The sequence below is a fragment of the Microtus pennsylvanicus genome, chromosome X (assembly GCF_037038515.1).
Source record: "Microtus pennsylvanicus isolate mMicPen1 chromosome X, mMicPen1.hap1, whole genome shotgun sequence".
Taxonomy (NCBI): domain Eukaryota; kingdom Metazoa; phylum Chordata; class Mammalia; order Rodentia; family Cricetidae; genus Microtus; species Microtus pennsylvanicus.
The window spans coordinates 132,163,133-132,188,282 of NC_134601.1; the positions used below are offsets into that span (position 1 = coordinate 132,163,133).

The following is a 25,150-nucleotide window of genomic DNA, read 5'->3' on the forward strand; positions in this document are numbered from 1 at the left end:
TGGCAGATACTTCTTGATAGACTTGGGAAAGTCCTAGAGACTGAGAAAAAGGCTCTTGGCATAGGGAGTTTTTAATTCCTTTCCTAGCAAATGAAGTAACCATTTCAGTACACATTACCTCAGAGATAAGGCAAGAGAAAAAAAGAACTTCTTGCGGTTTTATGCAAAAAAAAAAAAAGATTGAAGAACTTGTTGGTGTTTGCATTCATGGAAAATCTTGATTTTATAACTAGAAATGTCTTCTTTTGGTAGACAATAAGGTTCAGAAAAGATTTCAATGAGCCTTACAAGTTGTTTTCATTTTCAAATTTAGACTGTCAAGAGCTGCCTTGCGGGTGGGCTTATTTCTCCATCTTTCACCATTGAAGAAAAAGTAAATAAAGAATCTGAGATTGGAACTACTAAGAGTTTGTTCTATCTTCCTTATTAGCTGCTCTGGCTCTGCACTGCTGAGGCCTGCCTGGGGGAGAACCGGGGGCCCTTCTTGAACTAGGTACCACTCTTCCAGGAGCATCCTGCCATAGACTCATTTATCAGCTTACACCAGATGAATTCCTCTTCTTCTAAGGAGAAAACCTCTAAAAAGACAAGGAAACTGGATAAGTTAGATCCTGAAATAGGCTTCACTGGGAGAACAGCCTTCTTGACACATGTGGGGTACCTCAGCAATGAAAGGGGACATGAGCCATTCTAGAAACCGTTGCATTTTTATTAATTTTTTTTAAAAACAAATATAACAGTTTCTTTTCTTTCATAAAAAGCAATATAAAACATGTAAATATTCACAACACTATTAGTTCATGAAAATACAAAGAGAGAAAACATTAATGAAATTTCAAACATAAGAGAAACAAATGCAGCCTATGCGTGTGCCTGTCCCAGCAGCTGCTCCCTGAGGGCTTCAGTTCTATAATGCACACTGTAAAATCTCCTCTAGATAGTTCATGTCCAAAGGAGGTATTTTGGCAACTTCAAAGAAGTTCCTGCAAAAGGAAACGTGGTCTGCTTAGAGGAAAATAAGCCAAAGCAAAAGAGGTTGCACAGAGGAAATGGCACATCAGAGCCCTTGGTTTCCTATCTGGCTTTAACTATAGAGTAGAGAAAGGAAGGTGTAAAGTTTCTGAATCCTCTTTTTTTTTAAGTGAGATTTTTCTAGGCCCACTGTTTGAAAGATTTTCATGAATGAGCATAAACTCTAAGTGGAGTTTGGTACTTACTCTTCAGAATACTTCGCATACACATTCTTGAGGCAACAATTGGGTTGGAAAGCCACCAAACTGTTTAGCTTCAGGACCAAGGTGTAAAGCTCCCTAATCTTGTAGTGAGTGTACTGTTCCAGTAAAGGAATCTGAAAAAAGAAGAATCACCAGCAACTTATATTATTGAAAATATATCCTTGCCTCCAACTATGCTACTCAAGTCCAAGCATCCCAGGGGAGATACTCAAAACATTTCAAAGACTAATGCAGTACAGATACTAGTAATTTATAGGGTAGCACCTAAAAGATTAAGTTTCAAGTTTCAAACACAAACTTCTAAGATGATTATGTCCAAGTATTATCATTTATATGTTAGCCCTAGCTATAGGTGTTCATGTATGCTAAAATCCACTAAAGACCTGAGGAATAGGACTAGTTTTAGAATTTTACCCCAAATACACAGTATTCTTTCCTTTAGTACCTTCACATCTTTTCAGTTACTACTTTGCCCACATCTTAGAGAAATGACAAAGACAATCCAAGATTTGAAAGTAGACTTCAACAAAGACATAGAAATACTGAAGAAGACCCAAGCTGAAATGAAGATGGAATTGAAAAAACTCAATAAATCCACTAGAAAATTCAAAGGGAAAGCCTTAGAAATACAATGAATAAAGCAGAAAATAAAATATCAGACTTTAAGATAAAGTAGAACATACAGACCAAATAAACAAGGAATATGAAAAAATACTTTGAACACAGGAAAGGAAGAGACAGAAAATGTGAAACAACATGAAAAATAAGACCTTTGAATTACAGGCATAATAAAGGAGAAGAATCCCAAGTCAATGGCATAGGTCAGCTCTTCAGCAAGATCACAGAAGAAAACACTCCCCAAATAAGGAAATACATTCTCATATAGATATAAGAAACACACATAACAACAAATAGACAACATCAGAAAAGAAAGTCCTTACAGTTATCATAGCTAAAATACTAAGGATAAAGTACAAAGAATGAATATTAAAAGCTGCAAGGAAAACAAAAACTAAAGTCATATATAAAGGAAAACCCATGAGAGTAATAGCTGACTTCTCAGTGAAAATTTGAAAACAAGAAGAGCCTGGAGTAATACATTGCAATTCCTGAAAGACCATGACCAACCTTGATTAATACACCCAGCAAAAACATCTGCTATAGTTTAAGGAGATTGATAGATTTTCCAAGATATAAGTGTTTTAAATTTTTTTCAACAAACAAAATCTCAAGAAAACCTAGGAAGCAATGCTTTGGGGTGAAGAGAATAATGAGCATAGCCAAGAAACCAAGGAAACAAATAGAAAGGAATAAATAATAAGATAGATACAAAGTAGCACTTAGAATACAAACAACAATGCCAAAATCAACGACACAATAATCACAATTAACTCATACACATTTCAAAAATAACTTTAAGTATTAATGGCTTCAATTTTCCAATTAACAGAAACTGGCTTGCTGAACAGAAAAAGAAACTCCACCCATCTGTTGTTTTCAAGAAACACATTTTATATCGAAAGGCAGTCACCACCTTAAAGTAAAGATCGACAAAAGTACTCTAATCAAGTTGGACCATAAAGCAAGTAGACATCGCTATCCTAATAGCTGAGAAAACAGTCTCCACACTAAAAGTAATCAGAAGAGATAAAGAGGGACAATTCATTCTAATTAAGGGAATAGTTAACTACAAAGGCATTACTTTCCTAAAAATATATGCACCAAACTCTGGGGTGTACAACTTCATTAAAAAATACTATTGGATGTAAAGACACAGATTAACTTCATCCTAATAATTATATGTGTCTTCAATATTACACTTTCTCTAATAGACTAATCATCTGGACAAAAATTAAATAGAAAATAATTGGAAATAAGCGACATCACACATCAAATACAGTTATTTACAGAATACTCTACCCAAACACAAAAGAATATCCATTCTACTTAGCAGCACACGGAAGCTTCTCTGAAATAGGCCACATCCTGAAACACAATACAAATCTTTAAAACTTCAAAAAGACTGGAATCACTCCTTGTAGCCTATCTGATCACAATGGAATAAAACATAAAATTTCCACAGCTCCAGCAGCTTACTGGAGGTCACAGTGGTCCTCGGGACCCCAGGTAAGACACTGCACACCACCTGCTAAACCTCTTTAAGTGGTCCAAGAACCCTACACTGCACTCCCAATCCTGGGTTCCATATCCCAGGCTACTACTTTGGAAGACTACCAGTGGCCAAGTAGAATCTAGGAACCCTAGGTAAAGGCACCACCCACCACCTTGACCAAAATCTAACTCCAAATGGATCAAAGATCTAAACATGGAACCTAGAACACTGAAACTTCTAGAAGAAAACATACGTAGTACCTTACATGTTATAGGTGTGTAGGAAAGGATTTCCTAAATAGGACTGCATTTGCCCAAGAATTAAGGCCAACAATTGACAAGTGGTGCTTCAGAAAGCTAAAAAGCTTCTGCACAGCTAAAGAAATAATCACCTGAAAGGAGAGGAAGTCTACAGAATGGGAGAGAATCTTTGCCGGCTATACATCTAACAGAAGATTAATATCCAGAATATATAAAGAAGTCAAAAAACAAATAGTCAAAAACAAATGACTCATTCACAAATTGCACTTAGGACCTGAACAGAAGAGTTTTCAAAAGAAGAAAACATGGGTAAGAAATGCTTCCAAAAATGTTCAGCAACCCTAGTCATTAGGAAAATGCACATAAAACTTTGAGATTCCATCTTATCCAAGACAGAAGGCAAAAGATCAACATAAACCTGAAATACTAAAACTGCTAGAAAAAAATAAACACAAATAGCACAGGTTCACCTAAGTGTCTGTGTGGTACTTCCTCAATATTTAGGTTTGCTCATCAAGATTGGCTCAGAATTTCTAGATAAAGAGGCCTTAGAAATGGCTGTTTAACAAGGGCATTGTTACCACATTGTCTCTAATTTGATTATATGTTACACATCAGTAAGAATTAAATGTTCTCTACAGTTGCTTTTCTCTACAATATCTTATAAAATTGAGAAAAGTATCAAATATGAATTTTAATTATAGGAAACTTCTACTTCAGATGATAGCACTACAGGCATGCCCTGTTACACACACAAACATATCCTTTCACTACTCTGTAGTCTCTGAGTCAGGTTTCTCAAACCCTATCCAACAAGATCCTTTAAGAGGTCACTTCTGCTAAGGAGACTGCAAGGGACAGGAATGGAATGGGGTAAAGGATAGGAAGTGATCCCACAATAGCACTTATGATAACCAAAGTGACTTCATATTGGTCTGTTTTGCAAGTTTGGCTTTTCTGGGAGGCTTTCTTTAGAAACAAAAAGTGTTACAGTATTGTGTCTAAGAAAAACTAATCAATCACTGTAGAAAATCTTGTCCATATATTGTGCAAGTCATCAAGAAGCCATAGCTACAGGAACATAGCAATTTTGCTACAAGAACTTCCAACAGTCCTAATTTCCATCTCCACCCATCATGAATATCTACCCCAAGTAGTTCTGGGGTGTGTGCACATTCATGCACACGTGTGTATGTGTGTATGTACCTGTGCATGTACATGCGCATGTGTGTATGTGTGTATGTACCTGTACATGAACATGCGCATGTGTGTATGTGTGTATGTACCTGTACATGTACATGCACAGGCCAGAGGAAAATGTCTGCTTGTCTTGTGCTACCACTGTCTATCTCAGTCTTTGAGACAGAGTTTCTCACTGAACCTAGAGTCAGGTTGGCAGCCAGCAAGTTCCCAATGATTCTCTTGTATTGACAGCTCTGACCTCTCCCAGCCAGTCCACAGACTAGCGGTACAATCAAAAATGTCTATGAGTAGCTTTTTACATGAGTACTGGGGATTTGAACTTAGAACATCATGCTCTTAGCAACTGAGCAACCCCATCCCCATCCATTTACACAATTGTCAAGATTCCGCATATAGAGGGCCAAGGCAAGGCAGGCTGCAGCTAGCTTTGATGGCTTCTCTTTGATAAATTCGTATTCCGGTAGGGTTATCTCACAGATGAAGCGGGACAAAGTTAGTGTCTTCATGCTAGCATGGGCACACTAAAGGAAATAAGAAGATGGGTTAACAATCAATTCAGAAAAACAGTATCAGGCAGAAGAATCCCTTTCAAGCTATCTCATCCCTAATCCACATGGTTCTCTGCTTAAACAAAGTACTTCTTCTGCTTTCATGACCCCTTTTACAGACTCCTGCCTGTAAGTCCCTTGAGGCATGCAAGTAGCCAGGTCCCTCCCTTGAGGACCTCCAACTGCCAGGTCCTAACCCACAGAACACTCTTAATTGGCCTAATAGCCAGTCTCAGCCCCCGCACTATGGAGTAAAAAACCCAAGCTCTGTACTTGAAAACCCACCAATACCCACCCTGGAAAACTTCTCCTGACCAAGAAACGTTATATAAACCCTACCTTCTGCTCCATTTGCTGTTGCTTCTCACCTGAGTAGAGGCGGCCACCCTCTTGGGTTTTTCCCTCCCAATAAATCTCTTGTGTGAGGTTTGTTGTATGGTGTGACTTTGCAGTATTCCTTGGCTCCAGACTGCCAGGATACCTTTTCCTTCAAAACTGTAACACTTTGAGGAAAACCTTCCCCCACTAGAGCAGAGCTCTCACTGAGGAAGCCTTTCCCCTCAGAGCTCTAACACTTCTACTGCCTACAAAAGTGCAGGCACTCTGAGAGAAGATTATGATACTGGCATGGAGAATGGCTATCTTTAGGTCACCAAAGACCTAAAGTCATTCTAACTCACCATGCGTGTACCCTTTGACTCTTCACTGGAGTAATCATCCTCGGAAGGGTCAAAGTCTCCCAACTGTGAGCTGCACATAGTCATAGTCCTACTCTAGGAGATGCTTCATGTTCCAAAACATTCCCTTCTTTCTTTTTTTTTCCGAGACAAGGTTTCTCTGTAGCTTTTTGGTTCCTGTCCTGGAACTAGCTCTTGTAGACCAGGCTGGCCTCGAACTCACAGAGATCCGCCTGCCTCTGCCTCCTGAGTGCTGGAATTAAAGGCGTGCGCCACCACCGCCCGGCCATTCCCTTCTTTCTTATGTTCAACAATTTAACTTAAAACACACATAAAACATATACAAAACAATTGTAGGGAACAATGAATGATTAAAAGGTGATTTCCAGCATAATCATAACTAAGAAAAAGAATATTTGACATTTCCCCAAAGCATATGCATCTTCTCCTGATCAAAGAATATTTTTACCTCATCCCTACATTGCTCTTATCCCAAAATCTTAAAGGTAATCCACAGAAATTTATAACTTGTCCCACCTCAGTATCTAATAAACAACCTTTCACCAAGAAGTCTGTCAGCCACTCTGGATAAAGGATTAATCCAGAAGTTAAAATAACTAAGCTTTGTTCCCCCACCCCAGTCCTGTTACCGTAGTATATCTACGCAGAAAATGATATGCAGTGGGAATATTGATGTCAAAGTCGAGAGTTTTTAGGATCTTCATTTCCAAGGAAGTCATATCACGCGGTTCATAAGGATCTTCACAAATAAAAAGGAACTCTTGCAGAGGAGGTGGATAGGATTCCTGCGAATAAAAAGGAGACACTATCATCCATGTAGACATCTGTTTCATCTCTGCTTATGATAAAAGGATGGTGGGGAGGAAAGTGAAGGAAGGAGAAGTAGGAGTCAGCCACATTTCCAGACAGAGACTTTCAGGGCAGATCTAAGAGTCAGTGTTAGTTTATTTGAATTCCTCAACAAAAAGAAAAAACAAAATAGAAAAAGAATAGTTGCTTGTCCCTAAACTGTATCAACATCAGGCAGATGAAGGGTCTAAATATTTTGATCTCTTACAATGCAAAAAGCAGCCTAACATGACACAACTTCTGAGATCAGGATGGGTGGGAATCGGGAATGAGAATAGAGATATCTAAACCTTGCTATGGGAAAGAAACAGAAGGAAGTCAAAGAAAAATGAGCTAGAGCTAGAGAAATTATTCATAGTAGGATGGAGAAGAGCTGAGAGTTCGAAATGCTGTGCTTGGAATATTTCACGCCATCTCTGGAGGAATACCTCCCGTCCTCTGTTCTCTGAAGGTTGAACAATGGTTTGGGAAATCATGAGTATATAGAAAGACCCTTCAAAGCTTTTACTTAACCTAGAGCTCACTGTCCACTCCAGACATACTATCCTCTTTACCTCCTTACTGTCCTTCCCTCCTGTTTTTCTCCCATTCCCTCTATTCCTCCTCCACTTATGACTTCATCAGGTTCGCATATTCCCATGTCACTTGTCCCTTTCTTCCACAACAATCTCATTCCCACATCTCCCTTAAAAACTCCTTTAGGTCACCTGTATCATGATATTCCCCACTCTAGTTCCCTCCTCCCATGGTCAATTTTTACATTCCTGATTTTTGCAGTTACTCCAGGATATACTCACAGTTGAAGATTTGGAGCTGAAACTCACAAATCAGAGAATATGTGGCATTTATCTTTCTTGGTGTGGGTTACCTCACTCAGTTTACTATTTTCTAGTCCCATCTATTTACCTTCAAATTTCACGATTTCATTTTTTCTTTACAGCTGAATAGTATTCCATTGTTTATACATGCTATATTTTCAGTACCTATTCATCTATTGAAAGACATTTAGGTTGCTTCCATTTCTTAACTATTGTGAATAGAGACACAATATATGTTGCAGAACACATTATTTGTGAAGTAGGAATGTAAATTTCTTTGGATATATGCCAAGGAGCATTATAGGTGGGTCGTATGGTTCATTTATTTTTAGCGATTTGAGGATTGTCCCAGCTTAATTCTAGAATGGTTGTACTAGTTTGCCTTCTCATTAACAGTGAACTAGGGTTCCACTTTCCCACATCCTCACTAGTATTTATTGTTAGTTGTTTTGTAATGCTCCCCTGACAGCCACAGACTATCTAGCAAATCTCCCAGAACCACCTTTCATGAAGCTGTTGGTCAGGGTAATCCAGGAAACTCCCAAGTCAACACAAGCTACTTCTGTTAAGCTTGACCACCTCCCAGAGACCGAAACAACATCCCTGTTGCTGAAGACACCACATACCTTGGACAAAGACTTGAAGGAAAGATTCAAGCTGGGCCTGAACTGAAAGCTTTCTTCCCCATGTCTAGCTTTCCTGGTACTAAAAAGTGTCATGAAAACTGCCAAAGGAGGGAAGCACCCAACAGTCTACCCAGCTAGGATTTCTGTAAACCAAAACAACAACCAGCATGGCACGAGATCCCTAAAAGTATAATAGTGACAGTCCTATCTTCATGATAAGCAACAGCTGTCTAATTAGACTTAAGGCCCTTCAACAGGAAGAACATAATGTCTGCTACTGGAAAGCCAGCCAACTTCCCAGAGCTAGTGAGGTTACTGATCTTAGAGAAGAACCTAAGAACCTATGCTGCTTTACTAGACTGGCATAATTCCTAACTGCACGCTAAAACTTATCCTTATGCCCACAGATCAGTGTAATTATCACCTTTCATCTAAGAAGCTTCCCTTTGCAGCACGTGGACAGCATTAGAGAAAACCATAAATGGTCAAGATGCAGAAATCAAATGATCACAGGGTGCCTACCCCCAGCTGATATGTATAGCACAAAGCTGTATATCCTGCGCATAAGGTTTGGGGAATATTGTGGGAGGAGGGAAGGAAAGACTGTAAGAGACAGAGGACCAGGAAAGCTGCTGTGAGATGTGTCTCCTAGAAATGACAGGAAACCTGTGTCCATGAAATCTCAACAGTGTGGCTGCCTCAACAAAACCTGAATGATGGCAATGCCAACAGACATGCGAATGTGGAAGGGGAATCTCACAAGCCCCACTCCTACACAAAGAACTACAGGCAATTACTAACTGCTGAGAGAGGGAGAATTCGTCTTTCTCAGAAATGAGCCCCCTAATTAGGTTATCCAATACCAAGTGGTCAGCTCTGAAATCACGTATATACAAGCAATATTAAATGGAATTAGCAGGCTGTATTTTTATATTTATGCATATATGCATATCAAGAATAATAATCAAAGGAAAAGAGGACATGAATTTGAAATGAAGTAAAGGGGTTTGGAGGGATTAAGGAAGAAAAGGGAGTGGATAAATAATGTTACATTTGAATTCAATTTTTATAATTGAAAACACTTTCAGGGGGTAGAAAAAAATGGCCCAGTAGTTAAGAGTGCCTACTGCTATTCCAGAAGACCGATGTTTGGTTCTTAGTATTCACATCAACCAGCTCACATCTGCCTGTAAACTCAGTTCCCAAGACATACGACACCATTGATTCCATGGATTCCTACCTCACATGTGCAGCCTCCCATACAGACATATACAGATTATTAGGAAATAGAAATAAATCCTTTTTTAAAATCTTCCAATATTTCTAAATGCTGTAAGAGAAAGACACCCTTCTTCCATTGGCCTTAGTCGATGCCTTCTGTTCTGACAACAAGAAGAGGGGTACTTAGGCTTCCAAAGCTTGGTAAAGTAAGCCGCTCCCCTTTGCCTTTCCCCTCAGACTTACTCTACCTAGGCCCAGGCTTTGAAAAAAAGGTACAGGACAGTATCTCTAATGATAATTACTAAGGGGTGCTTACAGCAGGAAAGAAATAAGATAGGGAGGGAGGGACAGAGAAGGTAGAAAAGGAAGTAGGTAGCTAGGAAAATGGAGGAGAGGGAGCAGATGCACAAAAATGAAAGGGGGGGCAAATGACACATCGAAAGAAAAAATAGTTCCAAAGTTTTTGAACCTTTTAACATAAATTGCTACTTCCTAAATGAAAGAATTAGTGAGGTTAACTAGATGTATTATGGTCATGAAGAAAAGGCCAGTTGTCTTTATACTGTTACTTCAAAAATAACTATTTCACCTAAACCATTTTAGACTCACTATAATCCATATCAAACCATTTTACATTTATTACCTCCTAGACTAGTCTAATAAAACTCTACTTTGTTTTATTAGAGATGCATATAGATTTCCTTAGACAAGGATATAGCTGGTGGAACAAGAAAAGCTTGGGAAGAGGGTAGAAAATCATAATTGAGCGGGAAGTTTGTAACAGAACTATCTATCAAATTAGGCACCTGTGCCCATAAGGTATCTTTAAAGCCTAAACAAGTGAACCTTGCTGCTCCCAGGGCAAATATACCACCAGAGACAACCAAGAACTTTCCAGAGTTGAGGAAATAGACAAACATTTGGTGAGAAAAGTATCTGCACACATACATACATATATTTATATACACATATAAATAAATTTATAGAGATTCATATGCACAAGTTTACATATATATACTCATTCTCTGTTTAGGATAGATATTTGACAAGTTCCCCTCAGACCTTAGGATTCAGAGTCACCTCAAATTTGGCTGCAATCATGTAGACAGTGGAACCAAGGAACTGTAGGTTATCCTTCTTGCATTGTGCCTTCATTAGGTAGCAATCCATTAGCTTCACTGCCAAATGCAGGGTCTCATTACTCATCTGAAAGGATGACTGAAGGAACAAATAAGATAGGAATTTGCATATTTTCCAAACAAAGAGCCATCTCCAGATAGAGCTAGAAACCTTGACTGTCTGGAGCATCAAGGATAACCCTAGCCAGTTTGTACTCTGCTAAGAATGTGAAAACTACTTCAGAAAGGTACTGAAATATACTGCTGTCTAACCTCTTTAAGGACCTTGCAATTATCTGTAATTATCCTTCAAACAGATAATAAACCTTACAAGCTAGACAGTGGTTGTGAGTGTCTTGACTCCATATACCCTCTTCCTCCTTGATCTCTAATACAGATACAGCGCTAAAAGTCAAGTTTGTAACAGGTCTATCTTACTTTCTAGAAGTTCTAGTAAAGAATATATTGTCTTTATTTTTTAGTTTGTAGAGGCAACTCATAATTTTTGGTCTGTTGCCCCCTTTATCTCCCAAACCTATGAATAACCAGACAAATCTTTCTCATATTATATCACCCAATCTCCCTGTTCCACATTTAAGGACGCCTGAAAATACATTTGGTTCACTCTAATAATCTGAGATCATTGGCCTATCTTAAATTCAGCTGATTAGCAACTTTAACATTTTCACATATTCTAGGCATTCTGACATGGGTATTTTATTTTGCTATTCACAGTATCTAAATGAATGTCTTAAGATAGGTATGGGAAGAGCTCATCTAGGTGAAAAGTAATGGCTACAATCTTAAGTAGCAAATTGAAACCAGATAGTCATAAATAAATAAATGATGACAGAAATGGGAAGCAGTATCTAAGGATAATGTCTCTGTGAGAAAAAGGCACAGCCAATGCTTCCCTGCGTACACACCTGTTCCTGCATGCTGGTATTAAATGGCAACAAATAAATACATGGGTAATATATGAATGATAGTCCTGTGTGTTTTCACATATATGCATGAGTGCACATGTAGGTAGTGCAATGTGTGCACATGTAGAGGTCAGAGGTCAACCTCAGGTATTGTCCTCAGGTGCCATCTACCTTAGTCTTTCAAACTATCTCTCAATGGGATTTGCAGCTCGCTGATTCTGCTAGGCCAGGTAACCAGTGAGCTACAGAGATCTGTCATTCCTCACCCTTTCGGTACTGGGATTACAGACATACTATCGTGCTCAGCCTTTTGTGTGCAGGCTGGGGTTCCACTGGGATGCTCACATTTGGATTTACTAGCCTTCTATACCAGGAAATGGGGTGCAACAGAAGGTAAAAGCAAGTTCTTTCCTGCTCCATTCCTGCTGGCTCCACCATGAAACCTAGTGCTAAGCCATTTGCAGATAATCTGCTTCTGAGAGAGTTTAATAGGTAGCAGAGCTGATTGCTTTCTTCAGCCTCTTCAAAGTCAGCCATTTATGCAAGGTTTTTAAACAAGAAAGCAGAAGAAAAAAGGTAGAAAAAAGATAAAAATTCTTGGAGCCAACGAGTAAAAATTTAGATTTAAAGGTCTTGCAATATTACAAGATAATTATAGAAATCAGAGCTACACAGAGACTTTTTAATTCAAAAGTAATACAACACACTAGATAAGACTAATATAGACCTAAACATTTAGATTTTTAAAATTAGAAGCAGAAAGAAGTGAATTGAAACATATTAACTATTTAATCCTATCTTAGGGGAAGTTATTAGACCAGTTATGTTAAAAGGCTAGTTAGCTAAATCAAGATTTTATACTGATGAGAGAATCATAGAGCCTTTAAAAAGAGCACTATATATATATATATGAAAACATTACTTGGATTGTGTGTGTGTGTATGTGTGTGTGTGTGTGTGTGTGTGTGTGTGTGTGTGTGTGTGTAACTGTTTTGAGGTGGGGTTTCGTATAGCCCACACTGACTTCAAACTTGCTGTGAAGCTGAAGATGACATTACTCTCTTGATCTGCTGCCTCCACCTCCCAAATATAGGGACTACAGGCTTGTACCACAACATTCATCGTGGGATCTGCTTGTTTTTAAGAAACACAGGTGTATATATAGTAGCACAGGCCTGTGATCTCAATACTCAGAAAGCTGAGGCAGAAGAATTTAAGGTTTAAGGTTGAATGTGTATTATTGTCATAAACAAGAGACAGCAGAACCTTAACCACAAAATATACAGAAAATGGTCTAGAAAGATACACTTCAAATAACATATACTTGTTACCCCTAGAGAATACTGAAACAAAGTAATTGGCCTTAATCCATCCTCTGTATTTGAACAAGTTTAGCTAAAGCAGACTCTCTGTATAGTGAACTACAACCTGTAAATGTTGCAACCCCACCTTGTAACCAAATGACTGAGTATCAGTCAATCAAAGATGCTGAATTTACAGTCAATCAGAAGCTGATCTACCAAATTATGAACATATAAGCCAAATACTAGTAGCAGCCATCAGATTTTATATTGTATTTACTTGTCTGTGTCTTATTTTGCATCTACATAATAAATTTCTAGAACTCAGTCACTATGGTTTCTTCAGCTCTACAGATCCAGTAAGTTTTTAGCATGTTTGATTTGAACTGAAAAAAGAGAACAACAGCTTCTTAAGGCAGCAGCTACCAGGCGTACCTGTACTTCCACCAGCCAGTCCACAACAATGGCTCTCATCGTACTGGTGAGCTCCAACTGCCGCTCCATGTATTTCCCAACTATGAACTTGTCCTGGCATTGTTGAAAAAAATGTTAATAAACTATTCTTATATTTCAAAATTTTAACAATTAACTCCTTTTCATGATTCTAATGCACTACTTTCAACTGGTATCAGATGTGAGCACATTAGAGTGTTCTTTTCTGAACAAGTTCAAACTATCTTTGGGAAATGGACATATAAGATATTTAAGTGTTGTAATAGGAGCGGCGGGGCTGCGTCCCCAGCACCCGGCCGCCCCCATGGCTAGGAGCTGCGGTGGGCTGCGTTCCCACCCAGCTCCGCACGGCTAGCTTTACCTGAAATAATTACATGGAAACGGTATTCTTTTAAACACTGCTTGGCCCTTTAGCTTTAGCCCTTACTGGCTAATTCTGATATACTGATCAACCCATCTCTAATAATCTGTGAGCACCGGTCTTACCGGGAAGATTCTAGCATAAGTCCATCCTGGGTCGGAGCTGGGGCATGGCGTCTCTCTGAGGCATCTGCTCCGGAGAGGAGAGCTGTGGAGTCTGAGCTCACTTCCTCTTCCTCCCAGCGTTCTGTTCTGTTTACTCCTCCCACCTATCTTCTAACCAATGAGGACCAAGCAGTTTCTTTTTATTTAACCAATGACCTTCCTCCATCATTTAAGTGTCTAGCACATTAAGTCAAGTCAGGACCACCCCCCAACCCCCGCGCGCATTAAGGCTGAGCATGGCATTCCACCATAGGGAATGGGCTCCAACAGGCTAGTTCATGCACTAGGAATAGTTCCTGGTTCTACTGCCAGGAGCCCCTCAGATAGTCCAAGGTTCACCACCCATGGGAGCCCTTACCTGTTGGGAGGAGAGGATGGGGATGGGTGGGAGGAGAAGTAGGAGGGATAACTGTGGTTGGAATGTAAAATAAAGAAAAAATAAAATAAAATAAAAAGATATTAAGTTTCAGAAGAGATAAAGGGGAACCCACCCTTGGTTGCCAAGGAATACTAAAAGAGTTGCAATACTTCTTTGCAATTCAGTCTAAAACACAATACCATGTCGTGCAGACCAATGCTTTTCAACTTTGATATACATATGTAGGACTCACTCAAATGTCTTGTAAAGCTTCATATTTTAATTTAGAAAACTAAGCTTGGTGTCTACATTTATGTCAAAATTTCCAATGAGATCCACCAGAACCAGTCTACCTACCTGCCTGACCCTTCAGCTACCCCACTGGCAATTCTGTGGACTAGGTGGTACCCTATGAGCTCAAACTCAGGCATGAAACACAGAGCTAGTCTATGAGTCACCCTACCTACTGTGCTACCTAGAGATCTCATGGCTCCTGTGAGTACAGCCCCAGGTATAGAACTTCAGTTCAGCCTACATCCTACCCACCTCCACCCAAAATGGCATAACATTCTGCGCCCTACCTTCAAGGAGCACCTTCCACTCCCATTGAGATTCCAGTTTCTGCTACCCAAGGACAACATGTAGAACTGGATGAGTGAGCTCTCATAGACTTCTAAAGATCAGCGATAAGAATCTTCTAGCTACAGATGGTCTTCTCCTGGGCTCAGAAGTTGTACCTATTCTACTTTAAATGGGACTGCTTATGACATCTCATTTAAACATCAACAGAGTTGCCCCAATACTGAGTTCCAAACACCACTCAGCTGAACCATAACCTGATAAATTGTAGTAGCAATAAATACTCACACAACAAAGATAAGAGCCCGTATCTATACCAAGAAAAACCACCAACATTTAATTCCAGATACCTAGGTCACATCACAAAAACAAACAAACAAACAAAAACGTCATGCTATAATAATAGAAGATGAAAAAAATTGTGACCTTAAAGCTTCATCCCTACTGGCCAGCTTTCCTAGTTCTGGAAAGTGGTGTGCCTATTACCAGGGAAGAAAATTATTCATCAGTCTTACCCAACTGAGAACCTTGCAAGCCATAATAATAACAGCAAGATATTTCACCTGGCCCAATAGTGGACTGGATATTATGGAAGTAACCAAACATGCTCTGATTGGTTTTAAGGCCTGCTCCACAAGTCAGAAGCCATACTTGGCACCATTATTTGGGGCCAAAAACCAGGGAAGGGACTTACTACTACATCCATAGATTACATACATCTCTCAACCTTCATCAGAGAAGTTTCTTCCTTTAGTAGGAAGCAATTAACTGAAACCCACAACTGGTCAATGTGCCCAAAATAAGACACCGTGGAATACTCAGTCCCAAATGGCTCAGAGATGATACTTGGTGAAAAGGGGGTAGAAGCCAGGTGGTGGTGGCGCACGCCTTTAATTCTTGCACTTAGGAGGCAGAGGCAGGAAGATCTCTATGTGTTCGAGGACTGCCTGGTCTACAAGAGCTAGTTCTAGGACAGGCTCCAAAAACTACAGAGAAACCCTGTCTCAAGAAAGAAAGAAAGAGAGAAAGAAAGAAAGAAAGGAAGGAAGGAAGGAAGGAAGGAAGGAAGGAAGGAAGGAAGGAAGGAAGGATGGAAAAGAGGGTAGAAAGACTGTAAGAGTCAGGGATGATTGAAACAGTGTTTTCCAGGCTTAATAGCTAGTGGTTTTGGTGGCATGCAGAAGGCCTGCGCAAACTCTACCCAGATAAAATCCCAGCATGGAGGCAGAAAGTGGGCATGAAATTCCACCTCGGCTGAGGAACTATTGACAACCTATAGCTTCTGGGAGAGGGAATGTCAATTTTCTTAAGAATGTGATTCTTGGTATATCAACTACGCTCCACGAGTGGCCAAGAAATAATATTAGGGCAACACATACGGGGCTTGATGGGCTCAGAAAAAGAAGACAGAAAGTTGGTGCTTATGGAGGTAGGGATGGATCTAGGAGGAGCTGGGAAGAGTGTAAATATGATCAAAAACACACTGACTGACTCTGGACTGACAGCCGGGAACCTTGCATAGGACCCAACTAGGCCCTCTGAATGTGGGTGACAGTTGTGTGGCTTAGGCAGTCTGTAGGGCCACACTGGCAGTGGGACCATTTATCCCTAGTGCTTGAACTGGCTTTTTGGAGCCCATTCTCTTTGGGCTCCAAATATAGGAAGGAGGGTCTTGGTTCTGCCTCAAAGTGATGTACCAGACTTTGTTGACTCCCCATGGGAAGCCTTACCCTCTCTGAGGAGTGGATGGATGTGTGGTGGGGAGAAAGTGGGGGGAATGGGAGGAGGTGAGGGGCAACTGAGATTGGTATGTAAAATGAGAAAAGATTGTTTTAAAAAATGCATTATAGCATGCATGGAATTCTGAAATAATAAAAACCTTTAAAACAGAAAAAATAAATTCTCAAATAGTTAATAAAATATATGAAATTAAAAAAAAAATTCCAGAGAAAGAGAAAGAAGGCATGGAGTTGGTAGGGAGGCAGGAAGGACCTGGGAGTAAATGATGAAGGGAAAACCATGACTAGAATATACTGTATGAAGTATGATTGACATGGTAAAGTAGTCCATGATGCCAGGAACATATAGCAGCCTGGAAGCACAAACACCCAAGGAACTATGGTCCCAAAATGCCCTCTACAAGCATTCTTTTGATAATCAAATCTCATCTTATTTTTTTTAATCTTAGAATACTTATTTATTTAGTCCCTCAATCTCAGAATAACATACTAAGAATTTGAAAACACCAAGAAATTTGTACTTTTTTTCACTGCATCATAATTCTAAAATGAATCATCATTGCTAAGTGTTCTTTTTTTAACAAAAAGTTTATGAGTTGTATAAAGAGCAGAAAATGTAACCAATGGATTTTTTAATGGTATGTATGATTTTTTACAATTAGGAACAATGAAAAGATAGTACAATAACAGGTTCTGATAACAGCCTACAGCAATATCCAATGAAACAAACAACAGGCAGTTTAGATCTTGAGGTTGGAGCTATTGTCAGTGGTTAAGAACAATTATTACTCTTGCAGAAGACTCAGGTTCCATTCTCAGCACCTGCGTGATGGTGGCTCACAATCCAATAAATAAGTCTAGCTCCAAGGGATCCAACGCCTGCTTCTGGCTTGGCAGACACTGCACACACATGTTTTGCATGCATGCAAAACAGTTACACCAGCAAAACAAAAATAAAAAATAATTATAAATAATGCACATCTCCCAATTGGATAACAGCCCCTCATAGAATGAAATGTGGAAACTGACCATTAAAGGACAGGAAAGTGTGTTATAACTAGAGAGATCATTCTGAGACTTACATAGAGTATACTGTATCTATCTTAACCACTGTCTGTGGCCAGTGTCATAGCAGTGACATCATCATACCACACAGCATTAGTATCATGCCCAGTCTTTTCCTTTATGCTTTAGTCTTTAGGATTTTTCTTGACTTCCATCCATCCTATTCCCTTTGGAAGCTTTCCTCCCCCTCAGTTTCACCAGTCAGGTCTTACTAATGTCTTCATTTTTACTTAGCTTCATAAGAATGAGGCTCATTCAACAAACATTTGCTCAGCAACACAATATGCTGGGCCCTATCACAGAGAACAAAAATAAGACAGACTTTTTATTGCTGTCATAGAACCTACAGGGTCTCAGGAAAGACTGACAAAGCAACAGCAAAGTGACACCTGTGTTCTTTTGCATCATGGAGCAAGTTTCCCATAAGAGGAGGCATTTGTGTTAGACACTGAATCTCATCTAAAAATGAATCTCCTAAAGGTTATGCTACCTCACAGTATCATTTCAAGTTAGGAACTGAACCTTTGTGGAACATTCTAGATCCAATTAATAGTATGAGAAATCCTGGGAAATGTGAAATTTGTTATCAAATGGGTAGAAATATGGGCATCCTGCACACCTTGTCTATGTTTGACTATGGAGTTGGTGCATTACTGTGTAAATGAGCCCTTTATCTGAGGGAGCTGATATGAAATTTGGGGGCTCTGTGTCAGAATCTAACCAAACTGTTGAGTAGTTGTGTTAGAGAAATGGGCAATTGCTGCTTTGCAAAATGTTATACCAGCTTTGGATGAAAAAAATCAACTCTAATTCCTAAGGAAATAAAAATTACAACTTATATTACTTTAAAAAGACTATAATGTATGAAAAATTTATTTTCAAAACAAGTAGGAAACAGGAAAAAATTCAGATTTCATCTGATACTGCTAAGCTAAGACTCAACTTAAAAAACAACAACAGAGCTATCTCTTGGTTTCTCTGAGGAACAGATGGTCCTGAATTATTTCAACTTAATTTTTAAACTTTATGTTAGATGTAAAGCAACACACATTCAGTAGAAACACAATTACTGGTTCTTAATTTTGATCTTTTTCAAGGCTAAAAATATGTAATACAAACTTCTCTCTCTCTCCCTCCACCCCTCTGTATCTCTCTCTCAGTACGGGGTAGCTTTATCAATCTACATTTTACAGTGAACATTGTGGCTGGGAGTGTATATTTCAATTTACAGTGAGTTTACTTAGATGTTATCTTCTTCATATGTCAAGAGGTATCTGCATATTAGAAAAGGCATGGACTCAGATAATCAATTCTCTCTAGAGAGAGTTTGAGATATTCATTCACCATCATATAAAGAGTCTGCTCAAACTTCTATTTGGTAGATAATCTTGTCATTACCTATTTCATTGAAAAAGAGAAGAAAATTTGGAACTAATGAATATTTAAAGCAGGCTTTCATTTTCAAAGGCGAAGAATACTGCACCAAATTGAAAAGTTGAAACAAGGGATGTGATTATTACATATAATGTCAGAAACACAGAAAAACAAGGAAAAACGATCTCTTACAGAACTTACTCAGAGATAAGCTAAGTCTAAGATTTCTATCTTAGACTGTCTGATCAGCAGTTAGATGTTGCAAGGTCATGGTCTTCATGGTAATCAGACATTTGTTTCTATTTCAATTCTACTATGTAATATGGATGACTCTGAGTTGTTTCTCTTAAATTTTTAAAAGGAGATAATAATCTGTACCATCAAGAAATTTTGGAAGAGTTAGATAATGTCTACAAATTCTTTACTGTAATGATCAACTTACAATAAGCTACCAATAGATGTTATTCACAGATATTGTCATTTTCAACATCATTATCAGACCCCACTTCAATTTATATGCTGGAGGAAATGAGAAATAGAAATCACTGTCCACCTCCAGCAACCTACAGACCCACCTCTCTCTTCTTCAAGTAAGAGAAGATTTCCTTGATATATACAGAGTTGCATGCGGGATTCCTGTCTTCCCTTTCAATCCTTTCCAATGAGTCACTGTCATCCAGTGTGATTATCTATTAGAAGAAAAGACAAACATTTTGAGCACATGTTCTATGGTTCCATCTATCAGGCATTCAACCATGATTATTTTGGCAGGAGACTAAAAAGGGTCAGAGGGAACTTTCTAGGGGTAGATAGTGAAAATGTTTTGTGCATGTTAATGTATTTGTTTGTATTAATGATTTGTGCATTTTTACTCTATATCAATTTTAGCTTAAAAAATTCTCTCCTTCATCCCTGCCTACAAGATGTGCTGGAGTAAAGATGGCACAGAAATTGTAGGAGTGGCTAACTAGTGACTGGTTCAGCCTGAGACCCATGCCATGAGAGGGAACCCACCCCTGATACTGCCCTAAGTGCCAGGACCAAGAGGCTGGGTGGCCTCTAGAATCAAACATGACTAGAAAAAATGTCAATGTAATGATGCCTAACTATATTCTGCTATACTCGTAGATTGGTGCCTAGCCCAGTTGTCATCAGAGAGGCTTCACCCAGCAACTAATAGAAACAGATGCAGAGATTCACAGCCAAACACTAGGCAGAGCTGAGGGGAAATCCTGCAGAAGAGTGGAGGAAGGATTATGGGAGCCAGAGGGATCAAGGACATCACAAGAGAACCCACAGAATCAACTAACCTGGGCTCACAGAGACTGAACCAACAACCAGGGAGCCTGTGTGGGCCTGACCTAGGCCCTCTGCACATGTTACAGTTGTGTACCTTAGTCTTCTTGTGGGACTCCTAACAGTGGAAGCAGGGGCTGTCTCTGACTCTTTTGCCTGCTTTTGGGATCCTTCCTTTCTACTGTGTTGCCTTGTTCAGCCTCAACAGGAGACAAGGTGCCTAGTTGACATGCAACATGATATAACATGTCTGGTTGATATTCTTGGGAGGCCTGACATTTTCTGAATAGAAACTGAGGAGGAGTGGATGAGGGGGCATAGGGAGGGTGGGGGCAGAAACTGGGAGGAAAGAAGGGAGAGGAGACAGCAGTTAGGGTAGAAATAATAATAATAAATAATTTTTAAAAAGAAGAATAAATTATCTAAAGGACATTAGGAAAGAGTTAAAATAAAGCTTAGTTCATACCTACTCATTTTGCTTCACTGTCTTCTACCATTGTTCCCCAAGTTTCAAGTGTTTTGGACTATTACAGATCATGTCTTAGCCCTACAATCTGCATACTGTCCAGCAATCAATATTTGCCTAGATATATATGCCTGTTCTATTTACATATGGCTTTGAGTCTCTCTTTTATTTATTTTATATCTGGGTGTTTTGCCTGAATGCTGTGTATGTGCACCATGTACATGCAGTGTCTGTGGAGGCCAGAAGGCATTAGATCTCCCTGGAAGATCTAATTCAGTTGAAGAAGCCATGTAGGTGCTGGGAACCAAACCTGAGTCCTCTACAGAAGCAGCAAGTATTCTTAACTATTGAGCCAACTCTCTAGCCCCAATGCAAGCCTCTCTTATGACAGTTTTACTTTGTTATTTCTGCTATGTCAACTGCTTTCTAACATCTCATGTTATGCTCCAATACTTTGATCTGCTCTGCCTCATCTTAGTAGCTTTTTCCTGCATCTAAACCTTTATCTAAGTTGCTTTGCTTCTGAATAGGGGATGTTTCTCCATCAACTTTCTTTCTTATAATTTATAACTTAAATATTTCCCTCCTTGGGATATATATTTCAATATTCTTGGTCTTAATAAGCATAAATACTTTCTTACTGATAAGCTTCATAACTATAAAATTGGAAATTAAAGATATTCTACAATATCAATTTGATATAAGAGGAGAATTTCAAAGCGCCTAGTAATTTTTTCCATTTCGTGAGTAACCTCAGGATGAGAAATAGGAGATTATGTATTACTTCTCATTAAATAAAATCAGAAGGTAATCAAAGAAATATCATCTCTCACTGAGTGGAGGCTCCTTCCCCAACACAGTACACACTGCTTAGCTGCTTAAGCAGCACATAAAAAGAAGACTTTTGAGGTATTTGAATGATGGCTCAGTGGCTAAAAGCACCCACTGCTCTTGCAAAGAACTCGAGTTCAGTTCCCAGCACCCATTCTTGGCAGCTCACAACTGACTATAACTCCAACTCGAGGGGTTTTCAATGCTTCTGGCTTATACAGGCAAGTGAGCTCACATGCATAGACAGACAGACAGACACATACACACACATACACTTTATTAGAATATTTCTTAAATAATTCCTTTGGGGGTTAGGGTTGTGAACTTGTGGCAGAGCATGTGCTTTGCCCTAGTTTCAATATCCAAAACCAAATAAAAAACTATCTTTCAAAAAGATAGTTTTTCTCAAATTATATAAGGCACCTTACCTAAATTAGATAAAATACCGTATCTAATTTAAGGAAATAGAGAAATAAATACCTCAGGAAGTCTTATGCCCTGAGTTGACTGAGAGTCTTCGGAGTCAGAGTCATATGGACTAGAACTCATGAGAGGACTGAAGTTTTCTACACAGGGCATGGCAGCACTGGAATTGTCTGGTTTGGATGCTAAAGCATTGCTGGACACATTAGGGTTAGTCTCAGGTGGAAAGATAAGGAATGATTTGGAAAACTCCTCGTCGTCAATAACAGTAGTGTCTTCCAAAGGTGGTAGACCTGAGAAGGACAATTGGTCTGCAGCAGTGAGTCCCTCATTCAATGCTAGTGTCACTGTGGACTCCTCAACAGTTAGTGTCTTTCTGGTTACATCATCCTTCTCAATGTCAGCCTTATGATCAAAGGTCAAAGACTCCTTGCAGCTTGCCTTCTCAGGGCTGGGATTCTCTTTCAAGGCCAATGCTTCCTTCAGGCTAGCCTCTGTTTTAGTGCTAGGGTTCTCCTGCAAGATCAAGGGCTCCTCCAGAGTAGATTCTTTCACAGTAGGTTTCTCCACCAATTCCAATACTTCATTCAAGAGATCCTCTACATTACTGAGTTGTTTCTCCTGAGAGGTCAAGGTTATCTTCTCTACACTGGGATTCTTCACAACGACCAGTAGCTCCTTCAGAACAGTCACCAACTCAGCTCTGGGCTTCTCCTGTGAATCTATGGGCTCTTTTAGAGTTTCCTCCTCAATGCTGGTTGTCTCCTGCAAGGTCAAGAACTTTTTGGACTGAGTTTCTGTGTCAGTGGTGTGTATCTTGACGGCAGCCTCTTTAATAGAATTACCTTGTGTGATCGTTGACTCCATACAGACAGCCATCTTCTCTGGAATGTTTAAAGGTTCCTCCGAGGCCTCTTCCTTAGTGTTGGAGTCGTTTTGAAAGCACGGTGGCTGATGACTAAGAGACTCGTTATTGTCACCACTGCTGTTCTCATCCAACACTTTTCTTAAGACAAACTCCTGCTCTAGAGCAGCAGCCTTCTCTTGGCTCGATTCCACAGAGGAAGGGTATCTGTCCTTACAAAAGAGCTTTCTTAAAAACAACTCTTCATCGGAAACACTGTCCTGGGAGGCAGGCAGGTTTGTGTGTGTGCCATTTTTTCTATCAGTCTTTTCTTGAAAGTCCAAAGACTTCTGGAATTTCAATGTATCTTCATCAGCAGAACTATAAGGAGAAAATAGCTCTGGAGAGAAGAGTTCCTTGTCATCATTTAAAGTCACTGATTCATTACTATATGCCCCTTCTTGACTGGTGGTCTTCTCCTCTGAGACAGATGGCATTGCAGGGGGTAGTTTCTGAGGAATGGAATATTTTTCATTCGATGAAGATGGATTCTGTTGGAACCTAGTTATGGTTTCATTCCTAAGTGATCCAGGCTTTTTAGAGAGAAAGTTCCTAGTTTCATCAATTTTTTCCAGCCACTCTGACTGTGCTGGCCAGAGGGGGATTATATGAGTAGCACACTTTTTTTTCGGTAAAGCTGTATTTCCTTTCTTAAAGGGCGGTGGCTCCTTTCTTAGTGACCCTGCTCTTGAAATGTCTGTCAATAGTACTCGTGGGTTTAGAAAATGGAACACTGTCCCTTGAGTAAAAGTCTGCTGCATCTCTGAAGTTAAAGGCTTCAGAGTGGAGGCTGGTTCCTTAAAAGCTGAAGCTAACTGAACATGTGACTTCTCCTTAATATGCCGCTTTTGTGGACCATAGAGCTTCTTCGACTTGGACAATACCTCGGGACTACTGTGCCTCTTTTGCAATGCAGATGGCCCCTGGAAAGGGGGTTCTTTCTTAGTGGTAGACGTCTTAAAGGACAGTGGCTCACTTGTGACTGGCTCTTGTACTACAGGGCTATTGAACAAACATCCCCTTTTACTGAGACGCTGCTTCTTCTTTAAAGGTGAAGGTTTTTTCAAGTAAGGAGCCTCTTCCATGCTCCGGCACTTCTTCAAAGCTGGAGCTACATGAATATGCTGCACCTCTTCCTCAGTGGTAGGCTTTGGCACAGCCAAGGACTGTTCCACAGCCGATACCTTCACGTGAGCAGTGCACTTGCCTGGCAATACAGACGGCCCCTGGAAATGGGAATCTTTCTTGGTGTTGGAGTTCTTATAGGACAATGGCTCATGTTCATGGGTGCCTTTCCCCTGAGTGTCACGGTTATTTTTAAAAGAGGATAGCTTTTTTGTGTGGGTTGCTTCTTTGGTACTATGTTTCCTCTTAGAAGTAACTGGCTCTGCTAAAGCGTCATCTTTATAATTTGTATTCTCTCGTAACACCCGTGGCTTCTTCAAGATGCTTGCCTCCCCTTGAACGTTCCATTTCTCTTGCAGTAAAGATGGCTCCTGTAACAAAGACTTCATTTCAGTGGTAGGATTCTTTTTCTTGAAAAATGGCTTTCCAATTACTGACTTCTCTCTAGTAGCTGGCACCTTTAATCCTAATGATTTCTTTCTGACTAAACTCTTCCCCTGAACAGTATACTTCTCTTCTTGTATAATATATTTATTCTTTAAAGGCAATGGACTCAAGGTGACAGTCAACTTCCTGATGAAAGGCATCTTTAAATCAATCATCTATAGATGAAAATAATTAGGAGAATTTTAGTCTTTCCTAAACAATACCTTCTGGTGAAGCCACATTTCTGAAAATACTTATCACAAAAAAATATCTGATTCCCTAAGGATACTACCTTCTCAGTGATGTCTGCTTCTTCTGGCTTCTTCTTCCTTTTAGAAGTCGTCATGGGCTCTGCATCAAACTCATTGTAGTCTTCACTCTCCTCCAGCAAGATTAGTGGCTTCTCCACTAGAAATGTCTTCTGATGGCATTCACGGCTCTGTAATGTCTTCTTCAAAAGTCTTGTCTCCTTCGTAGCAGGTTCCTTATTTAAAACTAATGTCTTTTGAAAGACAGATGGTTCCTTAGTAGTTAGTGTTTTAGACTTGGTGGGTATATCCAGAATAAACTGTTTCTCCACATTTGACAGTGAGGTGACAAGTCCAACCTTGGAACTGTAAAGGAAACAAAGTGTGGGTAAGAAGAATGCAATTCCTAAATCCTCACACAT

The 25,150-nt window shown here is 39.5% G+C and overlaps 1 protein-coding gene across 1 annotated transcript; it reads right to left on the reverse strand.

The window, feature by feature from the left end:
• Positions 1 to 907: 907 nt before the first annotated feature.
• Positions 908 to 25,150, reverse strand: Ccnb3 (cyclin B3). The gene is made up of 9 exons (XM_075957014.1): positions 24,773 to 25,150; positions 22,083 to 24,656; positions 19,585 to 19,698; positions 13,352 to 13,444; positions 10,652 to 10,789; positions 6,687 to 6,842; positions 5,183 to 5,332; positions 1,218 to 1,348; positions 908 to 983 (listed from the first exon to the last, which is right to left on the reverse strand). The coding sequence occupies exons 1-9, from the start codon at positions 25,148 to 25,150 to the stop codon at positions 908 to 910; spliced, it is 3,810 nt and encodes a 1,269-aa protein (XP_075813129.1).